Genomic DNA, 16,302 nt, shown 5'->3' with positions numbered 1-16,302 from the left:
CCGGGAGGTGTCTGCGCGGAGACCGGCATCCCCGCTGCCGTCCCGCTGCCTCCGAGCGGGTGCGGATGGACAGATACGTGGTTAAACGCCCCTCTGGGGAGGCGGGGGGCGGCGGGAAGAGGCCTCGGCCGGAGGCGCCCGCCTCAGGGCAGCCCCTCTGGCAGGAGATCCGCGCGGAGGGCCTGAGCTGCGACTACCGGCTCCTCTTCAGCAAGGCCGAGGCTGACGAGATCTTCCAGCAGCTGGAGGAGGAGGTGGAGTATTTCGAAGGTAACGGCCTTGGAGGACCCGGCTTCCAGCCCGCCGTGCCCCTGCCCGTTGAAGTGTTTCCCTGCCCGGCCGGCTCAGGCCGGGTCCCAGAATGATTCCCAGGGCCTGGGCAGAGCTGCCAGATGGTGGAGAGGTTTATGCAGGCGCCTGGCGTTTGTAAAATCAGGCCCTGAGAAGTGAAGTGCAAGCACAGGGTCTGATCCCACTTGGTTAATTCTGCTTAGCTTAAAACGTGTGTCAAGTGGTTTCAGTCACGTTTTAATGTTTCCAAAGAGCAAGGGTAGGCCTGGAAGGGTGACAGGAGTTTAGTATAGTATATGAGACGTCCCTGGTCGCATTAACTGAACAGAATATGATGGGGGTGCTTGTCCCATTCATCACATTCAAATGGGATAGTAAAGCAATGTCAGGCTTGAGAGTTACGTGCTTAGTTGGGACAGAAACACTTGAACGTGGCTGACAGCTTTTGAGTTGTCATCAGCATCCTCGTTTCTGTTCACAGAAGCTCCAAGTCGAGGAGACTGTTGAAGCTGTGAACTGCAGAGGCAATAGAGAGTTGGTTTTGATCCTTCTCATCTCTTGTTTAAACAGGCGAAATGACAAAATTGCACGTGTTTGGTAAATGGCACGACATTCCGAGGAGGCAGGTAACCTATGGAGACCCTGAGTTAACATACACTTACTCAGGGGTTACCTTCTCTCCTAAGCCGTGGATCCCAGTTCTCAACCGTATCAGAGACCGGGTCACTTTGGACACAGGACATACTTTTAATTTTGTTCTTATTAACAGGTATGTCCATTTTCCTATTGCATCAAGCAACTTGTTCAAATGAAAAATTGCTTGTGCAACACTATTGACGGGTCACTGACAAGTTGTTTTACACTCGTTCAATTGCATTGGTAGAAGAACTAATTAAATCTGTTTTATGTACAGATATAAAGATGGTGGGGACCACATAGGTGAGCATCGAGATGATGAGAGAGAACTGGTTCCACGCAGTCCGATCGCGTCCGTCTCCTTTGGAGCTTGCAGGGACTTTGTTTTCAGGCACTGTGATTCCAGAGGGAAAAACGCAGTGCGCCACATTGAGCCCATCAAGCTGCAGCTCGCCCACGGCAGCCTGCTCCTGATGAAGTACCCCACCAACGTGTACTGGTACCACAGCCTGCCCACCCGCAAGAGAGTACTTGCCCCAAGAATCAACCTCACGTTTCGGAAAGTGATGACTGTAGCCAAGAAGTGAAATACTCAGCCATCAAGCACCAGGCCTTTTGATTCTGAAAATAGAAGCTTTCTTCCCTGACGTTTCTCATTCAAACACTGTCTTTGATGATCCAAAGTACAAGATTTACAAATTAAACCAGGAGAGGAGATGATAGCCATGACAGTGTACTTGGTAATTTGCTAATAAAGACTGCAGCTACTGATCTTAAATGCCAAGAATCCTTTTTCTCTGTGAAATGTTGCTGTAGTCCTGCTGATACATGTTTTTTATGAATAATACCCTAGTTTTACTCAGGAAGAAGTCTGTTCTCAACTGATCTTAATCCAATTTTCCAAAAAGATCAAAATACTCTATATCCTTGAGATGGTGGTGAAATAGCTTATAAATACCATAAAGTACAAGATGTGATAATGCAGAGTGAGCCTGGAAGCTGATACTGTTCAACAAACAGGTGACACTTTACTTGTATGCTCTGTCAATGAGCTATGGTTTGCTTGTTTTTTAAAAAAATAAAGTATTAATGAGACTGACATGAAAAAGAGGAGCACTAAAATGTGAATACAGTGAGTGCAACATGGCTGGCTGCATCTTTTACAGTCACTGTGCTTTTTCTGTGCTTACATTCCTCTGCTGACATGGGAGACTGGGTTCCTTCGCTCGGTAGCGTGGTGGGGTGGGAGGAAGGGGGAGAGCCTCTTCCTCATGTCCTTTGTCTGAACAGAAGCCAGAGAGCATAAAGTGGCCTGGGGAAGGACTGGGTGGTATCATTTATATGGACAATGCAGTGTGAAAGGCTGTAACTTCTGAGAGTGTCTGTTTTTCTAAATAATTATCCCTAGGGATTCCCTTGTGGCTACCTGACAGCCATCACCTTCCATGCTGACAGTGAATCCTGCTGGAATGAGGAGAGATCATCCAAAATCACCAACAGGTCTTGCAGAACCGGGCAGTGGTGAGTACTGAGCGAGAACGTGAACTGATCCCCATGTAAAACCAGGCTACAGGCATCTGGAATAGTCACAGGCTGTATCCTTCAGCAGCAGGGCCGGTAGGAATTAATGTCTGTTTAGACAAATTTGGAGCTGGTACTTCCCCACTGCCAGAAAATTCTGTATTTAGTGTGAAAAGCTTCTCATGAACGCTGCTTATCCAGATTACGTGAAGTTCATATATACTGAACGCAGTTTGGCTTATAGCTGGGTCTTTGTTTCAAGACACTACCACACGTGGACAGCTGCTTTTTCTAATAAGTTTGTTCTTTTATTGCTACTGTACAGTTACAAAAATACCCTGAAGTGAAAACACAAACAGCAGTGCAGTGGTTTGATTAGAATATCATACATTTTTTTAAAAATAATGCACAAAATAAGACAAGGATAACCCAAACACGGAGATGTCATCTCGCAGGTCTTATCTGATATTTTTTTAACCTTCTAAACACCTTCTCCACCACGGAAGCTTGTGAGTAACACGTGACAGCATTCGATGAGCCTCACGTGCCTGCAGAGAGCCCAGAGACTTCCAAAGGGGTGGCAAACATCTGCAGAGGTCTTTGGTGCTCCCAGGGGTATCTGGCACAGCTCTGGACCAGGACTGCAGTACTTGATACTTGCTCCCTTCCTCACGCTGAGGGCTAAGCCAAGACCATCTACTCCTTCCTAACAGGGAAAGCTAGAACAAATGCTGACTTACTCAACCCTCATCTTTATGGCCCTTGAGGAAGCTTTCAGAGTAAATCTGCAGCTGAGTGGAACTGAGCAGTTTATCAGTGTTCTACAATGACTGTGCTTTCATCCTCATCAGACTGGCCTGTTGGAAAGCAGCTCTATGCAAAAGAAAAATATATATTGAACATGCAATCTCGCAGTAATATTTGGCTTTATGTCCCTGCTACAAGCTGATGAGTTTTAAGACTTAGTCTGTTGTGTGCGTATGCTCTGACCCACCTCCAGCATTACTGCTTTCGAAACAAAGTGACCTCTTCAGCTGAACTTCACAAAAATTCAGCATTAAAAGCCTTAAACAGACCCTGTTGACAATAGGTACTGCAGAATATACGCTGCTGGCAGTGGAAATGTTTTGAAGTTCTGAGATACAAATGGTAAGAGCTGCTGGACGCAGATGCTTTGCGTGATGTTTTTTCTCAGCGCTGCTTTACAGAGCTCTCCTGCATGCCCGTGCTGCCCAGAATGGAGAGCTTCTACCTTCTGTAAGTCCCTTTGGGCTTAGTTCAGTGGCCAGGCCATTTTTGGCATTTTTGCATCCTTCTAGGGATTTTTTTTTTTCTTCTTGTTTTTCCATAACTTAAAATAGAAAGGTTAAAACCACACTACTGCTAGCCTAACACAGAGAGACTTCTCAGAAACTAGTACATCGGTGGATTTATAAAGACTTATGTATAATGAGCATCGCTTGGAGCAGGAATTGTGATCCATACTCTGGAATGATGACTTGTGTAAATAGTTTTGCATATACATCCATTACTGCTCCTATTTTGGCTCGTTCTGAGCTTCCCGTGAAGGAACTCTGAACACCTGTGAGCAGCAGTATGAATATCTGAGGTACAAAGTTGCCCTAAAAAATGCCAGTTGTTACCATTTGATAATTAGTTGCTGTTTTACACTGAAAAATCTGGTCTGATCAATTAAGTCTTTTTTTTCCCCTCGAAGCTTACAAGGATAGAAAAGAGCTAAAAATAGCCTACATACTTTATTCCTGGTGATTAAAAGCCGTCAAAAGGATAATTGTTCCTGCTTCTCCCTCCCACGCTTTGTTTGGGCTTTATTTTTTTGACATGTCAAACAATCTAGAGCCACAAGGGACACTTCTACTCAGATGGGAAGCTGTATCTAATGCAGTGCCACTGGTCTTTTCAGGCTGCTGTACTACTTCACAGGACAGTCCTGATTCCATTGAGCATGCTCTAACTTAACACGGGGCCGGGGTTGCTCTACACCTCTGCTCAGTCACAGCTGGTACAGGCTCTAAGGCTCAGCCACAAGCCAGGCAGCGTGTTGGGAGGGTTGATGAGAAATGGCAGTTTTCAGCATTAAAATAGGAAGGAACACCGATTACAGTAGCCTTGCAATCACAGCATTAAAAGTTGTAGTTAGTACTACAAGCAACTGTATTCAAGAGTTTCAGTGATGAAGGAAATTACAATACTGATTGCTAGCACACACTTCTGTTTCTTGATTTCAGCTATACTCTGAAGATACCAAGCAATGAATCAGGGTCTTGGCTCTTAAAAAAAATTTGTCTTTTCTCCTGGAAAAGGGGAACTGCACTCTGAATCAGAAGAACTGCTATGATGTATAAAGAACTAAAATACCAGGAAAATGATGTGAACAGGGAAGTTGTTTTTTGGATGGTGCATGTTATGTAGAGATGCCTCACTTTATTAATTTGCTGGGGTATCAGATCTGATTCTGTCAGTAGTTCATCCCGTCATCTTGAGACATTTATCAGAACGCAACCGACATGCAGTGGACTCAGACAGTGGTATGGTAGCTATTCAAATAAGCTCAAGGCACTTTGTTTCTTAAATCATTGCCTTTGATAACAGCAGCTTCCTGTCAACCGCTTCTGGGGATCCCCTGTTCCAAAACGTCTACGGTGAAATGTGTGGGATTAAGCATCTCTCCTTGAAACTTGAAAATTTACATACACGTCAGAATACGGAAAAGAGCCTTGGGAAGTCTGTTTGAAATGTCTGTTTCAGAGCTGTGATGTTGACAAAATTGCTACCTAACAGAATAAATGCTTCTCTAACACAGATATACTTTGGACTGCACAATCTTAGCAGACCAACTTTGGGCAGCGTAATTTTGGTACAAAAACACGACTCCCAGCAGGAGCCAGCCGTTGCCATAGAGGGAGGAGAATGTTAAAGGGCCTGTGGTGGGTTATTTGCATAACAGACAAGAGGTGCAACGTAGCTCTCAGAGGAATTTTATCAGTTTTTGTCCTTCTGCTCTCTGAATCAGTCTTCAGCCTTCAACTCCAAGCTGTGGTGTTGTACCCTCGAGTGAACACGCTCGTAAAAAAGCAAGTAAGCGCTGGAAGAAAGGACTTCCTGCAGACTGGCTTTGCGAACGGTGTCGTCCGAAATCCAGAGCCACTGAGTGCTGACAGAGAGGGGGCTCTTGGGAGAAGGGGGGGAGCGGCGGTAAGTCACAAAGTGTCCAGAATGCATGTCCCCGTGATGCACTACGACTGCCATCAGACGGTAAAGGTAAACGGGGGAACTGAAGGAGAAAGGAGGAGAAAGGAAAGGGTCAGCGGCCCTCGTGGGCAAAACATACCAGAAGCAGCCCCGCTTGCTTTGTCTCCAGCTGCTTTCTTTTCAGAACAGATAGATAGCTCGGCAACAGACACGCTGCCTTGCAATTTCAGTACACTGAGTCTTTGCTGCAGTGATGCCTTATTCCATTATCAAGAAAACCAAACTATTTAAAAAGTTTATGCTGCAGAGGGCCACTACATTTTGTACAGCATAACTGATTGAATTTTGCAACAGCGTTCTCCATCCAACCTGCCAATGTGCCGGTGTTTAGTTCTTAAAGCACTGTTATTGGACAGAAAAACTATTCCAGCAGAATGTGCTTTTAACTGAAGAGAGGTAAAATTGCAGTGGTTAACCCACAGATAACAATGGACGCGCTTTCAAGGACTTGCTTTACAACCATCTTCATAACAAACATTTGGCACAAAATGCTTCCAGGCTTCTCGTTTCACACAGTGACTGTGGGAACTGTCTTCCTCACAGGGAAAATATGCAACAGCCAATAGAAGAAATGGTATAGAACTAACTACACATTGGCCCCCAGCATGAAAATATGTGTTTTCAAAGGCCAAGAGAACAGATAAGCAGAAGGATCAAGGCTGATTTACTAAGTAGAATCACAGCAGTTGCAACTTAAATCAAACTTGAGTTTTTAAAAAAATATCTGTAAGAGATCAATGCAATAGTTTTAAAGTCAGAGTAAGAGAAAAAAATGAAGGGGTAGAAGAAAACAACAAGAATATGGCTATTCAGAAGGATGATCTCCTGCACCACGCACCAGAGAAAGGAGACTTTGAGTTTTGCTTGCAATATGCTCCACTCCTGCCAAAGAGAACCCCTGAAAAATCAGCCAGGAAAAAAGCAAAAAATTTATGCCCAGGAACTAGGATAGATGTTAAATTCCGTGGCTATGCAGCCTCAAAATAAAGACAGAATAAAGGAAGATGTAATTTGAAGGGACAGAAGTTAGAAGATGGGGTACCAATCTCTTAACTTACCTGCATTCAGGGAATGCAGCAAGTGGGAAAGTTCCCGAGGACATTAAAAACGAAGAGGAGCAGGCACCGTTCATGAAGACTGGTTTAGGACCAGATGGCTGTTCTGCCTCTGCAAGAGGAAGCAGACCCTCAGTCATTTAACTGAAATGCTACTATTAGTAATGCTAATAACTGCTTCTGTTCCTGCCGTACCTTTCATCACAGAATATGAAGGTATTTTACTTATTTTAATTCATTACATTCTACAATCCCTTAGAGAGATGCACAGGAGTATACTATCCAAAGCCTGCTAACTGTTTTTACATGACAAATAGGAAAGCGACCGCATCTACAGAATCCCCAAACTAAACAGAATATTGAGCTGCCTAAATGGTAGACCTACTACAGCTAGATTTTTCTAATAGTTTTTTTAAGAAGTCACCATTCCCATTCTTGTTGTGCTTGTCCTGAAACCTTAGAGGAGACCACTAGCAAGATAATCCCCAGGACTTCCCGAGTTCAACATTCCTTTACCCTTTGGATGTAAAATACACAGGTTCTGTGCTATCTGGGATTTTTTGTTTGTTTGTTTGTAAGGTTTTTTTAATATTTAGTAGAATCAAATTCTCAAAACAGAACTCTAAATGTGGAACGAGGTATCCTAATGGTGGCTGGGAATTTCCCCCTGTCCTCTCTGCACAGATCCAAATAAAGATACTGCTTTTACGTTCATTCTGCAGATTAGAATGTTTATCACTGAAATGAAGAAATACCTGATATATTTTATTTTCAATAGTACCTGAAGGTTTTACTGCTGTCCCATCCTTTGTTCCAGGTGTTGTCTCTTCAGAGTTTTTCTGATTCAGCTCATTCTGGCTTGATTTATGAACAGGAATACGGTATTTGTAGATGTCCATGATCAGGAACTCATTGAACTGTACGTGCTCATGACGTTTCAGAGGAGCACCTTGGTTGGACCAGCTCAGTCTTTGCAGATGGATGCACAAACACTGAGGAAGCTTCAGCAACATTCAGTAGAAAAGGAGAGTCAAAATACATATTAAGCGAAGAGAAGCAGCTGTTCAAGTTAAAAGCATACTGAGGGAATGGGTAAGTCTAGTGGCTAAAGAAACGCACCCCTGACCTGTTCCCTCGCGTGCTGCTCTATCTGTGTGTAAGGTTACTGGTAGTAGTGTCCCTTGGACACGACACAACTCACAGCTCTCCTGAGATTTCTGATAACGCTGCTACTGCTGGCTCCCTAGGCAGCAGGATAGCTAACGTGAATCGTTTTCTTCAAATGGAAAAAAAAAAAAAAAAAAAAAAAAACTAAAAAAGCTCACCTGTCAATCTCATCTAGCTTGTTGATCTGTGAGGTAGAAATGAGGACTGCAATCTGTCAGAGCGAGTTGTTGCAAGACGTTTGCTAATACTCACTAAGTAATGGCTTTGCACAGTGAGAGTACCAGGGGAAAAAAGGTCGAGTAGTTACAAATGAAAGACATTCAAAGTCATACCAGGGTTAACCTCTAGCAATAAGTACATAGTATTATTCGTGGCACCGGAGGCTCTTAATTACAGACCAGTGCCCTGTTGTCCTCTGCATTATATGATTACAGAGCAAAAAATGATAAGAGCTTCTCATATAATTACACCTGGTATTTAGCACCATATTCACCTGTTTAAACCTGCTGTATTAAGAACATCTTAATTTCTTTGAAATGTGCAATTGCTAAAGATGCTATTTAATATATATTATATACTGTAATTATATGTATTACCATTATTATTGTAGTTACATATATTGTATATTTACTATATATTATATATTGTAAATATGAATCACTTCACTTACTGAGGAAATCAAGAATTAATGCAAGACACATGAACTGCCACTGAGCCAAACTCACTTGCTGAATAACAGGAGAAAACATTCTTTAAGCTATAGAGTTTGAAGTTTTGCTGAATTGAGGCCTCAGTGCCTACAAATATTTGAAGTATGAGCTTACTTAAGTAAAACACTAGTCTAATACCAAGAACTGGGCATTAAGCAAAGAGATCAAAGAACAAATTCACTGTATGACAGGATTTAAAAATAGATTTGGAGGATTAGCTTGCCTCACCTTTCCTAACTTTAATTGCTTAACAAATGTTGTTCTCTGGTTTTCTATGCTCTGTCCATTCAGAGTCCCTTCTGCCTGAATCTGAAATCAAAGGGAAAAAAATAAAGTCATTTGATTAGCTGCTGTATCAGACTATGCATAATAGTGCAGGTCTGCACACTGCAGACAAAAGCAATTGTCTGACTAGAACTATGCTCAGTGCACTAATTTTATCTACAGTTTTCTAGGAATTTTCTCAAGAATTGTTGGCCTGTCTTAACGCATCAGAATTCTAAACCAAAATCAAGCAGAAATGCGCATTTACAGAACAAAGCCAGGCCTCCAGGTTTATGTGTAGTCATAAGCCATTTCTGTTCATCTTCAATCAAGCTGCTTTGGCTCTGTGCTATCATCAAATGACAAGCAGCTGTAAAACACTGCTTAAAACACCACAACAAAAAAAAATTATCCTAGATATTATCTAAATAATACCTTGTAGTTACAGAGTAAATTATTTGTAATATTAGTAATAAATAAAGCTTCACTCCATTTTAAATATTAAAAAAATCCCAAGCAGGCTAGAGGCTTTCCTGAAGTCACCAAGAAAGGACTAGAAAACTCAATCCATGATTCTGTCAGCAGGCTTAGAACTGAGCTAGAAGGTTATATAAATTAAAATGACATACTTTAGTGCAGTTGTCACACACAACATCCTTTACAGATTCAGAGGAGATGAAATGATGGAGGCAGTGGTCCAGCGTCATAGGACGACCCTTAGTATGAAAAAACCAAAATTATTTGCAGTAATTTTAGGGTGTGCACCACTTAATTTTGTGAAAGGATTTTTCCGTAATTTCTTCCATAAAAACTACAGAATCGCAGACTTATTTCTTGGGGAAAATGACAAAATGGCTTTGCATATAGAACAGTGATAATGTAACTATGGGGATTCTTCCTCAGCCTTGATTAAGCATGGAAAACACTGCAGCCTGCAGATAAGAACAATAGCTCTGACTCCCTGTTTGACTCCTTTAGTGGGGTTTTAAACTACAGTCCTGGCCCTGTTAATATTTTTCTCTAAAGTTCCAGCACTTCATGGGTCACTTCATGCACACTGACCCTCTACATAGGAGAAACACAGCATTTAATGGAATTTTGGCACTCCTTCCTTGTAAACCGTACTACACACTGCCGAGTACGAAGGGCATAATCCTCAGTGATGGCATAAAATAATGTGTCCAAATCCCAATCCTAGCTGTATCCTGTAGGTACGCATCACGAGTTTCCCCGAGTGCAAGTAGTTGCTGCTTGTCTGGAAAGACAAATTGCTAGCAGACATTAAGTAACAAACTGTTCTAGTTCAGAAACATCCTGCACATTTTGCCCCCCAAATCCACAGTGTTTTGTCACTTGAAGTTTTTGAGAGCCAAAAAGAAATTTCTGGTTGAAATCACTTGATCTAAAAGCCTGTATTACTATCACCACAGAGACAGTGCACCCAAAGGTCACCTTCCAAGACTGCCAGAAACAGCCATCGGGATACGATCTGGTCTGTTCAGATTACACAGAAAGGACAAAATCCTCCTCCAAGGAGGAACAGAAAACTATGGGTGTCAACAAATCCATGCTTGTTGTACTGATTGGTAATTTGCACCAAGACGTTAGCTATAAGGTACTGTATTAGCACAACAGGATCATTTATTAAAAGGCAAGAAAATAAACTGTGGCTACTCATTTACACTTAGGCTGTAGCATCTTAAAAAGGCACTGGTGAAGATAAAGCTGTGACGAGAAGGCAACAGGCAGAGCAGCTGGATCATCCATCAGCAAGGGATACGTACCCACACGGCGGCAGGAATGCTCAGCGAGAGGCTGTCGAAGGTATCATACCTCACAGGACTCTGCAGAGAAGTATTCCACATACCCAGTGAGCTGGAATTTATAACAGTCCAAAAAGAAAAAAAAACCCAAACCAACAAACCCCCAACCAGCCTCACCGAAGATGACCACATTCCCTCTGCTATCCACAGTCATCTGGTGGAATAGGGTTAAACCACCCACTTTCCCAAGCACAGCACCTGTTTCTGCTGAAGCTGCCCCTGCTCACTTAAATTCCTTCACAAGGTTTTGAAAACTCAAAGTAATAAACGTGCCTTTACAGCTTGATCTACAAATGAGATTTATCTTCCATGTTTTTTCTTTATCCAGGTTACCTTCACCTCCTTACTCTGGATAACTGGACTCCAACTTGGCTTTGCATGTGCAATCTCAGTACTGCACGCTGAATGAACAGCTCGTCCTAAAACACTACCCACGTGAGTGGATTTGCAGTGCTACTGAATACTAAATATAATAAGACAGCTATTATCCCCACAAAGTGGATCACGTTTCATTTTCTTCAGTATATATAGTGATACATTCTTATTGGTTACCAAAACCGTAACAGGTACCTGAAAAAGTAACAGTCTGAGCTGTCAGTCCTGCAAACCTTTGCACTATGTCAGAAACAAGGGATGGTGGTTTCAGCACATGCTCTGGGTGTCAGACATCCTTCTTCACATACACATATTACCAGACACACATTCTTATACCTGGTGTTCACAGTGTTTGCAAACCATGTTGCTCGTCAGCCTTCCATGAAAAGGATGCTGAGATTTCCAGTGATTTGACACAGGGGGAAGAGACCCTGAAACAAAAAGTTAAAATTGTCCTTTTATTTTCAATACATCTCTGTTCATCACTACAATTCCACATTTTTGGCCCACAGTAACAAAAGTAACTGCTCTAAAACATGTTCTGTCCTGCTGACGTTTGTTTTTACAGCTGAAGAGATCTATTTCAGTCCAATACAGACAAAAATCAATTAATAGTATCTCCTTAATAAACAAAGTGACCACATTATGAATATTCATATTTCAAAATGGAAAAAAGCATACCTCTTGTTCTGCAGCTTATTTGCTTTTGGGTTATTTCTGGCTGCTACAGAGGAAGATAAAAGATTTCATTAACCTTACCTTAGAAACCATTAAGTATTAAATATGCTAATTTTTTATCCCTAATAAACTTTTCTGACATTAGAACAATTTTGGGAGTTTTAGTGTCTCTATATTTGAGGAAGGCCAAAAAACCTGGTACGCAACAAATTGATTATTGGCACAAAGAAAGCTTCTAATAAAATGAATGGTTAATCTGCAGAAATCTTTGCCTCAAAGTACAAAAATAAAAATGTAACTGATTTTATAAACCTTTTGGGTATATTTTAGACAAAAAGAGATAGAAACTTTCCATCTGCAAGAAATTTACCACTAAACAATAAGATAAATTTCACCTTCAAATGGCCTATTCCATAAATGTCCCTTTTGCAGTTTTCAAACCTCTTTCATGTGTTGACTCTTGCAGATAAGAGTAACTTCTTAGACAGACTACTGTTATGTTCTGTTCTAGTATTTCAATCCCTATGTTCCAGGGATTTAGGAACGCAAAAGCCCTCATGAAAGTGGGATCACTATAAATTTAAATACATTTGCCTACAAAACCCATTTTTTTATTCTTTAGATTACCTGGCCTATTGGTTCATTTCTATCAGAGTACTAAAGAACAGCTTTATAAACGTAACAAAAATATCTTCAGTTTCTAAACAGTCACTTTATACTTGACACATTTAGGAATCCAGGCAGACTATGGAAACTTCTCCCAATAACAAAATAACACTGGTAAAGCAGTCACCTCCAGCGAATGCACATCGAACAGATGTGTCACACGTGGCTGACGATCCCGTTCATCTTCTAACGAAGAGGTAAGGACATGAAATAATTCGTGAGCATCCTATTAAATAGAGGCATAAGACTTAGAGGAAGCAAAAAAACAAAAGACATCAAAACATGTCAGGAGTACTGATAACACAGATGACTACATCATTGTAGTAGGAAATTAAAGGGAAAATTACTGCTTAGAGCTCACCTTATGTATTAATAGTAATAATTTGTGCATCTGCTGCAGTTTTGCCAAAAAAGCTTTTTCTATAAACTTTGTAACAGCACACATCATTGAAAATATTCTGGGCCTTATAAACTCAAGAGATACTAAAAGGCTTGGAGGCAAAAAGAAAAGTGAATGCACAAATGCCTGCTTTCCTTGATTTCAATAAAAGCATAATGGACATCTCTGCTGTTTGCTTTGGCTCTGAAATATAAAAGACAGAACCATGTTTTACGAGTGAGGTAATTGGTCAAGTGCATCGGCCAGCCGCCACACACTTAGGGGCTGAAAACACTGAGACCAAGGATTGGACATCTGGTATGTTAAGTGTAACTAAATCTGGCAATGTCAGAGGAGTCCATCGCTCGATGCAGCGCGGCACCTTAGCCCAGAGCCGTTACCTACAGCCAAGTTTGGGCTGTAGCTGTTCTGTTTGAATATTACTGGCTCCGTTCTACCAAACCTGAAGGTAATTATGAGGTTTTGAAGCAGCCAGAGTTTTCATCACGCGTTAATCTAAGCAAACTGAAAACACCATTCATCAATCACATGGTGGCTTTCATTTTTTAAAGCAAACTTTGCAACAGCAACGATTCCCATGTGACGCTCAGGGCTGTTAGTACCACAGCTTCAATTTTCTGTCATCCCATCTCTAAGCACTGAGGTGTGTAGCAGGCAGTCTAACTTCAATTCTGTAATCACCTGCTCTTCAAATGATGAGATCTGCCACCTGTACATTCTTAAAACTTCTAACAGGCAGCTTGCATCCAGGACATCATCTTCTGTTACCTCTTGGCAGGATAAAGCTAGAGACATTGCATTTAAAAATGTTAGAAGGAGCCACAAGAAACAGTTAGAAACACAAATCTGTTTCTTTTAGACCATACGTTACTTATGCATCGTATAACTGATTACTGCAAAGTTATTCTTGATTAAGACAAGGGAGTTACTCTTGATTAAGACGGGTAGGCAATGACAATCAAACTAGTATTTATTAATTACCACTCAACTGACTCAGGCTAACTGACTGCATACATTCTCCTCACCTAATACATATGCAAAGTGAAAGGTTTCTCAGCTCATACAGAAACAACATAAACGCTATCTGGAAAGACAAATTTTTACTGGTGGATTGGGTAAAAATTGGTACTTTACATGTCACAGAAACCACAGTATTAATGCCCCATCATCCTTACATCAGGACACACTTAAGTGGCACAGTTTTAGTTTGAACAGTGTCCTGAGACAGAAAAACTTCCGATGGATTTCCTTTAAAACAAAGCCCTGTGAGGGAAGGCAGGGAGAGCCAGCAGATTGCTTAAACATTTCAAATGCTTAAAGAGGATGTAACTAATACCTGAATTTAACACGGGGGCAAGTCTGAGACAGCTTACCAAACTGAGCTTAGAGGCTTTAACATACGTATCCCACATCATACAAAGTGTGTATTACCAAAAATAGTCCATATTTTTTGGTAAAAGAGCAAGCTTAGAAAAAAATGAGTTATTTTATCATGCATTAATTTCCTTTTATATAGAATTCTGAGTGCCCATCTAACTGTGATAATATTTTCCTATTTCTTCCATATTACCGAGTCCATTTTCATACTGTTTTAACCATTAATATTCTGTGAACAGCAAATGCATCACAGCCTGTGGCAGCAGATGGCATAACCACATTTTTAGCACCCCTGTTGCCCTCTGCCTCGATTTGTTCACCCTGTTGGCAAACAGCTTCTTCGGAGCAACACGCACGATGCTGGCTTGGCTGCTTCACGATTGCCAGGCGAGTCAAACAAAACCTGAAACCCTTCAGCTCTTGGCCAAGAAACAAACAGCTTTGGGGACACACACAGCCCAGCCTTGCGCTGTTCAGGCTCAGTACAGTAACCTAATACCTCTGGGATTGTTGCCCCTCTGTGAAAGTTGGTTGAATTTGGCCAATGAGTTCAAAAGTGAGTAGAGGAAAATTAAAAAGAGAAGAATACGAGACACATGAGCTTTCTTTCTTGAGGGAAGCAGGCTAGAAGCAATAATGTCAATGCTAAGTATTTTCTTCTTAGTTTATCAAAACATTAAAACATTCAAATACCTCTTAGGAGATGCAGCAAAGTGACTGACAGGTATCGATGCTCAGTGGACTGGTTCGGGTCTCTCTTGTACTGTGCTGTAAATTCCTCCAGCCACTTGATGAAAGAAGGGCAGGAAGATAAGCCTTGCAGCAAAGAGTTCATGAAACAAGTGTTTCCTAAGTTCAGAAGGCCAGGTACAAGCCCTGCAAATAAATGTGTGAGAGTTTATACCATAAAGTCTAGGAAAACCTTACAATTTTTCGGTAGCAAGTGTTGTGTTAGGCATTAAAATTAAATTTTTTCTGTCTCTTTGATACTTGCACCCAGTGAAAACGAGATCCTGCTACAGTGTTTATACACATGGTGGGCTCTGAGACTTACACCACTAAAATATTTTTTTTAATTTTCTTTTTTTTTTTTTTTTTTTCCCCTGATAGGAGTAAATTTCTACCAACGACACTGAGGTTCAGGATTATCTGCAAGTTACTGTACAAACTGTAAAACTCTTGGTTACAATATATAGCGTGGGAGCCCCTTACTGTACAGGTATCCAGCAGCCTCGGGGGTCAGCGCTGATGCCTCAGCTTAGCTCAGTGAAGCTCTTTTGCTCAGGTGAGTACGTTGTTACGAAAACCCCCGGTTTTTAATCCCCCTCGCCAAGGATTAATAAGTATTTCTGTATGACTCTGCTTAGCAAGAGACTTTCGCTTCTCTTGTGCCTAATGCTCACTAAGAGCGTGTTTATTTTGCATTCCAAAGTGCAAAATAAAGCGTGTTATCTGCAGCAGTTCAGTAGTGAATTTACCACAGGGGACGAAAATACAGAGTCACAATTTCAGAGGGATGTCAATCGATATAATTAATAGATTATGTAAGTGACGAAAAGTCCTTTGTTCAATTCGTACTTTTAAATTGGTTACATTTCTAAGCAGGAAAGTGACCAAAATCTTTAGCAAGGGAAAAAAAAAAAATTACAGGCGCTAACAATCCAAACCAGCAATAGGTGCGTTTCTAACACCCAGGAGAAACCGGGAAGCGCCAGCCTCAAGTCCCGGGGGTGTCCCGGGGGTGTCCCGGGGGTGTCCCCGGGCTGTCCCCGGCCCTCCCGGCCCCTCGGCCCTTCTTACCTTTCCTACGCCTCTTCCTCTCGGCGATGGGACCCCACAGCACGTACAGCCCCGCCGCCAAGGCGGCGGCCACCCCCCCGATAACCCCCCAGTTCTTCATCACTTTATACCTGAAACGGGAAGAAAAAAAAACAAAACAAAACAAAAAAAACCCAAGCGGGGAGTCGCTCCCGCTGCCTGCGGAGACGCGTATCAGACGCGCGGGGGCAGGCAGCGGACGCCCAGCAGGCTCCCGGTGCTCGGTGACCGCCTCGGGGAAGGGATAG

The 16,302-nt window shown here is 41.9% G+C and overlaps 2 protein-coding genes and 1 long non-coding RNA gene across 7 annotated transcripts; 2 read left to right on the top strand and 1 right to left on the bottom strand.

The window, feature by feature from the left end:
* Nucleotides 1-6: 6 nt before the first annotated feature.
* Nucleotides 7-2,440, top strand: ALKBH2 (alkB homolog 2, alpha-ketoglutarate dependent dioxygenase). 3 transcript variants are annotated; one of them, XR_003399530.1, is made up of 4 exons: nt 7-270; nt 862-1,060; nt 1,205-1,610; nt 2,336-2,440. XR_003399530.1 is itself a non-coding variant. In XM_026859768.1 (3 exons), exons 1-3 carry the CDS (start codon nt 66-68, stop codon nt 1,512-1,514), a joined length of 714 nt encoding a protein of 237 aa, XP_026715569.1. In that variant the 5' UTR covers nt 7-65; the 3' UTR covers nt 1,515-2,123. The 3 variants fall into 3 exon arrangements, 2 of the variants coding, with proteins under 2 accessions (XP_026715569.1, XP_026715570.1); XM_026859768.1 differs by lacking the exon at nt 2,336-2,440 and having other exon boundaries at nt 1,205-2,123; XM_026859769.1 differs by lacking the exons at nt 1,205-1,610; nt 2,336-2,440 and having other exon boundaries at nt 862-888; nt 978-1,042.
* Nucleotides 2,441-3,750: 1,310 nt separating this feature from the next.
* Nucleotides 3,751-16,293, bottom strand: USP30 (ubiquitin specific peptidase 30). 2 transcript variants are annotated; one of them, XM_026859800.1, is made up of 12 exons: nt 16,037-16,293; nt 14,930-15,112; nt 13,541-13,644; nt 12,587-12,685; nt 11,797-11,839; nt 11,452-11,546; nt 10,702-10,761; nt 9,547-9,633; nt 8,882-8,962; nt 7,558-7,777; nt 6,780-6,888; nt 3,751-5,743 (listed from the first exon to the last, which is right to left on the bottom strand). In XM_026859800.1, the coding sequence occupies exons 1-12, from the start codon at nt 16,134-16,136 to the stop codon at nt 5,479-5,481; spliced, it is 1,446 nt and encodes a 481-aa protein (XP_026715601.1). In that variant the 5' UTR covers nt 16,137-16,293; the 3' UTR covers nt 3,751-5,478. The 2 variants fall into 2 exon arrangements, with proteins under 2 accessions (XP_026715601.1, XP_026715600.1); XM_026859799.1 differs by having other exon boundaries at nt 11,797-11,836; nt 16,037-16,204.
* On the top strand, nt 6,888-12,626 carry LOC113486109. Of its 2 annotated transcripts, XR_003399542.1 has the most exons (5): nt 6,888-6,992; nt 7,594-7,868; nt 10,606-10,741; nt 11,069-11,175; nt 12,526-12,626. It is a non-coding gene; the product is annotated as an uncharacterized LOC113486109 (long non-coding RNA). The 2 variants fall into 2 exon arrangements; XR_003399541.1 differs by lacking the exon at nt 12,526-12,626 and having other exon boundaries at nt 11,069-11,433.
* Nucleotides 16,294-16,302: the final 9 nt, after the last annotated feature.

This window comes from Athene cunicularia (assembly GCF_003259725.1).
Source record: "Athene cunicularia isolate RWA chromosome 15 unlocalized genomic scaffold, athCun1 chr15_part1, whole genome shotgun sequence".
NCBI classification, from domain to species: domain Eukaryota; kingdom Metazoa; phylum Chordata; class Aves; order Strigiformes; family Strigidae; genus Athene; species Athene cunicularia.
The sequence above is the reverse complement of the archived record's forward strand: the minus strand, read 5'-3'. Positions and strand labels throughout refer to the sequence as shown.